General features: G+C 51.4%; 1 protein-coding gene across 1 annotated transcript; it reads left to right on the top strand.

Moving 5' to 3' along the window:
* The first annotated feature begins 5,993 nt into the window (after nucleotides 1-5,993).
* LOC148715312 (LEAF RUST 10 DISEASE-RESISTANCE LOCUS RECEPTOR-LIKE PROTEIN KINASE-like 1.2) lies at nucleotides 5,994-9,436 on the top strand. Its single transcript, XM_088702606.2, has one exon. It carries the CDS (start codon nucleotides 6,322-6,324, stop codon nucleotides 7,261-7,263), a length of 942 nt encoding a protein of 313 aa, XP_088558732.2. The 5' UTR covers nucleotides 5,994-6,321; the 3' UTR covers nucleotides 7,264-9,436.
* The last annotated feature ends 156 nt before the right edge of the window (nucleotides 9,437-9,592 follow it).

Genomic DNA, 9,592 nt, shown 5'->3' with positions numbered 1-9,592 from the left:
TCGGCTTGCGCCAGCCTTGGCCGACCAACGAGCGGAATTTCCTGAGGCTTGACGACCCTCGGATGCCTGGCTAGCCCGATGATCATCCCGGGAGCAGACTAGCCGGAAGCCCCGACCGGTCGCCTCGGCTTGCGCCAGCCTTGGCCGACCAACGAGTGGAAGGTCCCGAGGCTCGGCCCTCGGATGCCAGGCTAACCCGATGACCATCCCGGGAGCAGACTAGCCTGAAGCCCCGACCAGTTGCCTCGGCATGCGCCAGCCTTGGTCGACCAACGAGTGGAATTTCCTGAGGCCTAACCCTCGGATGCCCGGCTTAGCGCCGGAAGAGTTTCCTGAGGCCTAACCCTCGGATGCCTGGCTTAGCGCCGGAAGAATTTCCTGGGGCCTAACCCTCGGATGCCTGGCTTAGCGCCGGAAGAATTTCCTGAGGCCTAACCCTCGGATGCCTGGCTTAGCGCCGGAAGAGTTTCCTGAGGCCTAACCCTCGGATGCCCGGCTTAGCGCCGGAAGAATTTCCTGAGGCCTAACCCTCGGATGCCTGGCTTAGCGCCGGAAGAATTTCCTGAGGCCTAACCCTCGGATGCCTGGCTTAGCGCCGGAAGAGTTTCCTGAGGCCTAACCCTCGGATGCCTGGCTTAGCGCCGGAAGAATTTCCTGGGGCCTAACCCTCGGATGCCTGGCTTAGCGCCGGAAGAATTTCCTGAGGCCTAACCCTCGGATGCCTGGCTTAGCGCCGGAAGAGTTTCCTGAGGCCTAACCCTCGGATGCCTGGCTTAGCGCCGGAAGAATTTCCTGAGGCCTAACCCTCGGATGCCTGGCTTAGCGCCGGAAGAGTTTCCTGAGGCCTAACCCTCGGATGCCTGGCTTAGCGCCGGAAGAATTTCCTGAGGCCTAACCCTCGGATGCCTGGCTTAGCGCCGGAAGAATTTCCTGAGGCCTAACCCTCGGATGCCTGACTTAGCGCCGGAAGAATTTCCTGAGGCCCAACCCTCGGATGCCTGGCTTAGCGCCGGAAGAGTTTCCTGAGGCCTAACCCTCGGATGCCTGGCCTAGCGCCGGAAGAATTTCGGGAGCCAGGAGTCAGCAAGACGCTACCGAGAGTTAAAAGAAAAAGAAGGACGAAGGCGAGATGAAGAAACATTCAACTTGCATTAATTTTCATTGTTTCAGGGCCGAGGCCCATACAATTTAGCAAAACGCCGGTATACAAAAAAAAAGAAGACAACGAAAGGTACAAGAGGTCAGCTTGGAGGAACTCCCGGGTCGGGAACGTCGGGCTCGTCCGCAGGAGGTAGGGAAGCAGCAGGAGAACCAACAGGCAATGGCGCCGGAGAGGAGTCGAGAAGGGAGATCTCGCTCAGGTCAACTTCGGGGTACTTAGCCGACACCCTTGCCAGGCCCTCCTCGAAGCCTAAGACAAAGGCTTCGGCCCCCGCGTCCGACGCGTCACGGACAAACTCGTCGGACTGACGATAGGTCTGTACTGCCTCCGACATATCATGAGCGAACCGGCGGACTGGCGATAAGCCTCTACCGCCTGACGCCCGATTTCCGCACTCCTCTCGGCCAGCGCCGCCTCTGCCCGCTCCATAATCTGGGCTTTCGCCTCCAAGACCTTCGCCACAATCCGGCCTTCCGCCTCGGTGGAGACCCTCAGCAGCTCAGCCCGAGCCTCCTTGTGCTTCGCTTCGGCAGCAATGCGAGCAGCCTCAGCCTCCGTCAGGCGCGAATGAAGCTCCTGATCGCTCGCACGGGACTTCTCCAAGGCCGACTCCAATTCGCCCAGCTTAGCTTCAAGAGACCGGGTTCGGTTGCGGGCGTTGTCGGCTGACCGCTGGGCCTTCTCCCACCTCTCCCGGTAGTCGGCAGCCTTCCGGGACTGCTTCTCGGCCCGCTCATCCGCCTTCTTGACCTCGCCCTCGAGACCCGAGGCAACCTTGAGCTGCTCCTGAGCCTCCAACAGTTGCTTCTCGAGGGCAGCAAAGCCGAGTGCCCGCTCTTCGGCCTCCCGGAGCCTCGCCTCGAAGTCCCCGGTCGTCCTGCCTGCCACAGCCTGGCCTCCCTTTTCCACTGCTTTCAGCCGGTCCTCGGCCTTCGCCAGAAGCCCCGCCTGTTCCTTGTAGCACTCCTCCAGACGGATCATGTACTGGGCGAGCTAAGAAATAGGAAAAATAAGGGAGTCAGGCGGAGAACAACAGAGCCAATAAATGGTGAAAAGCGGCCAGAAGAACACTCACCGACATGAGACAGACACAGCTGGCAGCCCCAATGTCAGAGACCTCCAACTCCCGGACCCGCCGACGGTCCTTCTCCAGCAGCACTGTTTCGATGAGATTTCGGGCGCCATCGGTAGTAAAGGCAGACCCCGATTTCTCCCCAGAGCCGGACGGTGGTTCTGCAGCCTTACCCCTATCCATCGCCTGGGGAAGAGTCCGGCCGATCGCGCTCGGGGCGGGGGTCACCCCAGGAATTGATAGGGTCCCGCTCGGTCGGGGCCTCGGCGCGTCCCTCCTCGAGTCATCAGGAGCCGACCGAGTCGAAGGCCGGGTCGGGGACCGATCACGTCCGACCCGTCCGTCTCGGGCAGGCTCGGATGATACCTCCGGAGTAGCGGCAATCTTACCACCGGAGGGCTGATACAGCGTCAGCTGCCGGTCCGTGCCCACGACGTCTCCCTGATCGGTGGGCCCGGACTCGTCGGTCGGCGTCGGAGGCACCTCCTTACGGGACTTCTTCGCCGGTGGGGCCCCGCTCGGAAGAGCTCGTTTCCTCCTCTGGGCTGCTTCCAGCAGGGACGCCCTACCAACAGCCTTTGTCTTCACCGACCGCATGACGTCGTCGATCTCTGCAAAAAGGACGGGATAGTCGGAGACGGAGAAACCAAAGGAAAGAACGGGACGAAAGAAGGGAAAAAGTCAAGAAAGAATCGGTGGCGGACTCACGGTCGGTGGGGACCGAGCTCAGACCGACATTCACCAAAGTATCCTCGGAAATAAGGCGGGCCACCGGGGGGAGCTGGCCCTCGGCAACCAACCCCTTCAAGGCGGCCAAGCCATCGGACTCCTCCCTTGACAGTCTCGATAGGCCGATCGGAGACTTCATCGGGGTCTCCCAGGTCGCCCTGATTTCCCAAGAGGGATCTGCATCAACAAAAAAGAAGCGCTCCTTCCATTTGTGAATGGAGGTAGGAGCCTCCTTGACAAGGCCGCATCCTCGCCGCGCTGCGAAGCACCACCACCCTTTGTCCTGGGGGTGGCCGCTCAGGCTGTAGAACTCCCAAAAAACATTCAGGGTGGCGGAGATCTCGTGCATACGGCAGAGAACCTGGAAGACCGTCAGGGCCCGCCACGAGTTCGGCACCAGTTGCGTCGGTGCCACTCTTAAACCCCGTAGCACCTGCATGACCAAGTCCGAAGGGGGAAAGCGGAACCCGGCCTGGAGAATGCCCTCATTGATGGCGATCTTCCCTGGAGGAGGATGGGACATCCTCTCCTCAGGCCCCGGGAGCGTGGCGTTGCAGGCCTCGGGAAGGTGGTACCGAGCCACGAGTCTGTCTAAGTCTGTGGCGACCAGCTCCGACTTAATTTGGTCTGCTCTCACTTCGCCCATTCCTAATGGCCAATAAACCTACGGTCAGGACGGGGACAGAAGGGGGGAAAGACCGGAGCGACTGGAGTACACTAGTATAAGAGGGGAAAGTATGGAGAGCCCTAAGTAGAAGAATGGGGAAAACTCACCGGAAAAGAGGTAAGAACGGCTCCGAGAACGCCAAAGGAGAAACAAGTGAACAGTCCGACGGCAGCAACAGCTGCGCAAAGGAAAAACTTGAAAATATCTGTAAAGAAGAAGACGGACGGGGAAAGGCCCCCGATTAAATAGGCGGAAAGGCAAGTGACGCCTCGATGACGCCAGAGGACGCCTGGCTGCCGAAGGGTCGCTCGCGCCCCAAAGGCGAATCGACACCATTAAGGAAGGATGTCCGCCGAAATCCTCAGACTGCCAGGTCAGCAATAACCGCCATACGCCATAAAAAGGGCGGGGAGCTCGAAGCGCGCGCGCCTCTCCGAGGAACGGCGGCAATCCTGAAACATCACTCCCTTCACCTGTTCCCCTTCTGGTTCCAGGCTCGGAAGTGGGGGGCTACTGTTACGGGAGAAATAAGCCGCCATGCCCCACGTGACCGGCACGCGCGCCCAGGAAGACTACGGCTGCCCTTTGATCCAGCAATCCGACCCCGAGTCGGATATCCTCGGCTCCGCAGCCCGACCCCGAGTCGGCTGCCCTTTGATCCAGCAATCCGACCCCGAGTCGGATATCCTCGGCTCCGCAGCCCGACCCCGAGTCGGCTGCCCCTTGATCCAGCGCTCCGACCCCGAGTCGGAGATCTCTTGATAACGACAGGCTATTCCCCAGAGGCACGCCGCGGCCTCCTGCTCCACTACTCCCTGCAACGGCTGTATCCGATGCTGCTCCACGATCTCCTGCATCAGCCGTACAAAGCGGAGCCCCACTATGCCCTGACGTGGCCGTACCCGGTGCTGCTCCACGACGCCCTGTAACGGCCATGTCAGTGGCCACACCATCGTGCCCCACGATAACGAACCCCCCTGAGAGACCCCCCAGCCAGGTATATATGCGGCTGGGGGGAGAAAGGGGGGGTGAGCAATATCTCCCAGAGCACTCTCTTACTTGCGATTATCACCTCTCCTCCTCCTCCAATCTCCTCTGACTTGACCGTCGGAGGGCCATCACCACCCTGGTGGTGGTGCAAGGCTTGTTTGCAGGTTTCTTGGCGGAAGGTGGAGCGCAACCAACACCAACCAAGACAACTCAGACGGAACCCCGTTCACACCGCAGTGCCAATCGTTCTCGGTTTGGACCACCAGCAACACTAATTATTATGATATTTGCCCAAGTATAGAAGAATCAATTTCGCATGCCATTTCGAATTGTAAATTGGCTATTTAGATATGGAGACAGGCTCCTATTATTGGTGCAGCTATTATTCCATCGCTATCTATTGAGAATTTTATTTTATTTTTTTTGGTACATCGGCTGCTCATACTGCTCTCACATGAGCACAGCCAGCTACATCACTAGAAAGAAAACTATATAAAGCAAAAGGAACATAGGAATGCTGGATCCAAAAAAAAAAACTTCAAAATGATGAGCAACAAATGAGGCGATCCAATTCGCAGCTTGGTTCGCCTCTCGAAAGATATGCCTAACCTGAGCAATATGGCACTTCCGCAGCATGCGTCGTATGTTACTTAAAAGTGGGTGCTCAGCCTCAAATTTGGTTGGTCGGAAATAAAGATGTGTTCCAAAAGTGTTCAGAGGAGTCCAAGATTGATTTTGATGCAGAGTATTTACTCTAGCCCAAGAATTCACCCATGCGGCTGCTTTGATTGATGGCACGGAAACTGTAGCTTCTTTTATCCAGTTTCTGCGTCTCCTCGGATGGTTTATTTCTTCGGGAAGCCACCACCTTTCTATTTTATCAAAAAGGTCACGTTGGAGACGAAGAGATCAAAAAGGTCACGTTGGAGACGAAGAGGACTAGAGGGGCCAGGGCCTCCACATATTTGCTTTTTTTTTGTTTTTTGGTTATTCTTCTAACCAAGGTTAAGTGAGTAGGTAAGGCTCCAAATCTTCAGCTCCTATTAGTTGACGTATCGAACTATTATTGGACTAATGTACCGCTGATGTGATAGACTTGACCTACCTAATAATTAATGCATCATTAGATGGTCTGGATTCAATGTTGGCTCGAGGCTCTTGCAGATCGGTTTGATGGAAGAAGGGGAAAAAGCTGGCTTATTTTCGGTCTCTTCCACATTTTGTTACGCAACTAGTCCGCTGCGGACTCCATCTCGCTATTGCTGGGCCCTCACTAAATGGCTCGGTTTGAAATGTTTGTTTTTTTTCTTTTCTTTGCTTTGCTTTGATAAGAAAGAACGCTTACATTAGCGTTTAACTATAGACACCATGAACGGACCTGTACAAAACCCAACATAGACCGAGGGTAAGGACCATGTCAGACAGCAGGGGGCGTCATTTCAAAGGTAGCCACCAAATCCAGGCAATCGGTGGGGTCGTCGAGGCACGCGTGCCACGGAGGGGTTGGATAACCCGTAGAAGGAAACTAAAAGCCCTTGCGAGCCAGCCAACGGTTTCACAAGCCAAGGGCGATGGGCATATCTTTCCAGCAAGCAGTGAAGCACCAAGTCAAGACGCCCGCCTTCCATTGTTCTCCTAAAAGTATCCGAGGGCCAAGCCTTTCTTTCAGCGCTCATACTCCTGCATCACAGCCACGGAACCATGCCTTGTAGAATCCTCTCATCACCTTCTCCCCTCCTCATCTCCATCGTCTTCCTCCTCCTCCTCCTAATCTCCATCAACGGTTCCCCTGTCACGAACAGCCCCGCAACCTCATCCTGTCCAAACTCGGCGACCTGTGGCAAACAACTTATTACTTATCCATTCTGGGTACACCAGAATCCCACCTCCTACTGCGGTAATGAAGGATTTATGCTGATATGCGAAGATGATGACCGCCTAATCCTTTCCCTCGGCTCCCACAACTACACCGTGACCAAGATCGATTACCCCACCCGAACCTTCTCAATTGCCGACACCGATTTCCTCGACGCTGGCATCTGTCCCTGGCCCAGACACAACCTCTCCTTCGAGGGCAACTCCGTCCTCGACTACACCTCCTGGGACATCAACCTCACCTTCTTCCTCAATTGCTCCTTCGGAGACGTTCTAATCGACAACAAAATAAACTGCAGCCTTCCAGGCAGCAGTGGTAAGTCGTCCTACATATTCACCGACGAATATCTTTCGACCGCCATAGAATACAATTTGGCGCAGCTGTGTCGAGGTATAGTGGTGGTGCCCGTCCTCAATGATCCGCCGCTCAGTGATATTTGGAGCCATTTGCTCGGGGACTTCGGAGAGCTGTTGAAGAACGGCTTCCAGCTGCGCTGGCCCGACGAGATCTCGGGAGCATGCGACCGCTGCGAGAGCTCCGGCGGGCGCTGCGGCTATACCCAACCAAACAGCACTAGTTGGGTGTTCGCCTGCTTCTGCTCCGGCGTGATGCGCGACCACAGTTGCGGTACGTTGTCCTCCTTCAAACCCTTTCCTCTTTACTGCTACCTACCATGTTGTCTTGTTTCTTTACTCATAGATTTGGTGAAGTCTGGACCAATGGATGGTTCACAGCTACATCGCGTGCTTGTAAATGAGTTCTATTAGTCAAAACTAGGAGTCAAAAGAGCGAAAAAGAGCCTAGAAAAAAAAAAAAAAAAAAAAGGTAGACTCGGTCGCCCAGAAACTTCACGTCTGCTGCCTTGCAGACGTGATAGCGCGATGGTGATTTCATTGTGAAAAGAAGACCGCGTGACACCCACCTTGCTGTTATCTCATGAAGCCACAAATTCCAACTTTGAGGAAAGTTTTATGCGGCCTAGCTAGGTTGATCTCAAGCAGAACCCATCTATCCAACCTATTTATTAGATTGAATTAGATTAAAATTTTGTAAATTTAAATCAAATTTAAACCTAAAAATTTCAAATCAATCTGAAATAGAATTGGATTAGGATTCGTCTTCAAGCCAACTCAAATTCCATGCTAGTCCAGCTCAAACTCAACCCAGCCTAACTTAGCCTGGTCCGACTCAATATATAAATAAATAGATAAATTAGATTTATTTATTTAACTTATGTTATACTTTGAATATGATATATCATAATTAATGAATTGTTGATTCTTCGATCCCATAAATTTGGCCCAATAAAAATATTTGAAACCCTTCCATCTCTATCTTAAAATTTCTATTCAGTTGTATGTTATCTAAGTAATGTGATCCAACTCTGACACAACCTGATATGACTAGCTTGACCCAACTCGAATTTTGTTTAAAATAGAAATTAAGTTAGTTTGGATTAGAGAAATCTCAACTTGAGTTCAGATCGGGTTGGATTATATATATTTGGGAGATATGGAGTAAAGTTAAGTTTTGCACTCAACTGACCCAACTTGCAACCTTATTTGAATTCAACTACTCGTGCCTCAAGTTTTTGATTGAGTCCCCGCGGGTCTTATCATCCTAATAATATTCTGAATCTCTATAGCTATCGCATGATTTGGAGAGTTTCGGACTCAAAATAGATTCTTGCATGAATCCACCCAAACTCCTCCTTCCATTCTATATAAAATATAGCCTCACGAATGGCCGTGAGAATTTTTTTTAGCTTCCAACCAAAATAGCATTGTGATTCTTACCATGCACATTCCTTCTTTTCAAATATAAGAGATCTGTAAGTACTGTACTGTAGCAGGAAATAGCCTTTGAGCATTTTATTCCTTATTCAACCGGGCAGATTTAACCAATACTGGAAATTCAATCTTAGCGACGTATGTTTTTGTCTGTCGGTTTGTTTGTTTATTGTTTTAACGAAAGAGGGTACAACCAAAACAACTGCCTGAAATTAAAGAGCAATCAATGGAGCAAAGTCAGACATCCAAAATCTTGGTGAGTGTATGGCTGTAGCTATAGCAACAGAACGGTCGTCTCCTTGTTGCCCTCACGGTAGATACGAGTGCAGCAGAAGCCTATCAAAATGGCGACCATGTCACAAAGCTGCTTGTTTGTATGCTTGTTTTCACAAAAATGCTTTAGTAACTCAAAAAATCACTCAGCTGGTGTTGTGTGTTCTTGTTGCATTTTTATTGTGCCACATAATGAAGCAACATGAATGGTGGAAGACAGCTGAGTGATTTTTTCGAGCAATTTTTCTGAGTTACCAAACTTTTTTTTTTCGTTGTTGTTCAAAAAAATGGGCGTCTCCCTATCAAATTCAATCATTTCAACAAGGTAGTAGACTTCAGTAAGTCTAGAGTCTCTGAATGCATAACTCGATCTATGGGATATTGTAATTCCTTTGCAAGGTCATCTTGTTTCTAGGATTCTTTATAAGGATTGTAGGATACTGAGATCCACTAATAAATCTCTCTCGATCCTCCATGTCACAGCACTACTCTAATTGTTTGTTAATTAACAGATAGCGGCCCATAATGAATGTTTTCTGTTTTCCAGCATGACCAAGCATTCTTTTTTATTAGAACCATGGTTGCCAGATCCAAAGCCTGTTAAATTTCAACTATTATGTTGTTTCTCTCAATAAAAAAAACCTTCAATCTTTTGTTAGACCTTTCACCCTTTGTTATGAGTCATTGTATTGCTGCACCAATTAATCATTTCCCCACAATTAAAGAGCTTCCAACCGCCAACTTTATTGGCCTCTGTTACCAAATTGCAGCAAAACAAAATCTACCATCTGGCTTTTCTTTTTGTTCTGTCTCCGAGTAAAGAGATTCAGTTGTCATCCCTTCATATATTTTGTCTAATGGATTTGATGTTTTGCCATTTTCCTGAAAAATAAGTACTTCACCCTAATGGAAGAGAAGAGTGACTTCAATGCCATGTCACTAAAAGAGTCGGAGTGCCGTGTATTCTTGCCACCTTATCAGTTATCCCCACCCAAAAAAAAATGGTCCAAGTTGGTCTCAGGTCGCTTGCTGG

This window comes from Phoenix dactylifera, chromosome 1 (genome assembly GCF_051530095.1).
Source record: "Phoenix dactylifera cultivar Ajwa chromosome 1, Ajwa_hap1_PhDact_Kaust_v1.1, whole genome shotgun sequence".
NCBI lineage: Eukaryota > Viridiplantae > Streptophyta > Magnoliopsida > Arecales > Arecaceae > Phoenix > Phoenix dactylifera.
Note: the sequence above shows the minus strand (reverse complement) of the source record. Positions and strands in the feature narration are given on the sequence as shown.

What these genes read in the sequence shown, in the direction of transcription:
- LOC148715312 (XM_088702606.2), top strand. Translation starts at nt 6,322, where the DNA reads ATGCCTTGTAGAATCCTCTCATCACCTTCTCCCCTCCTCATCTCCATC.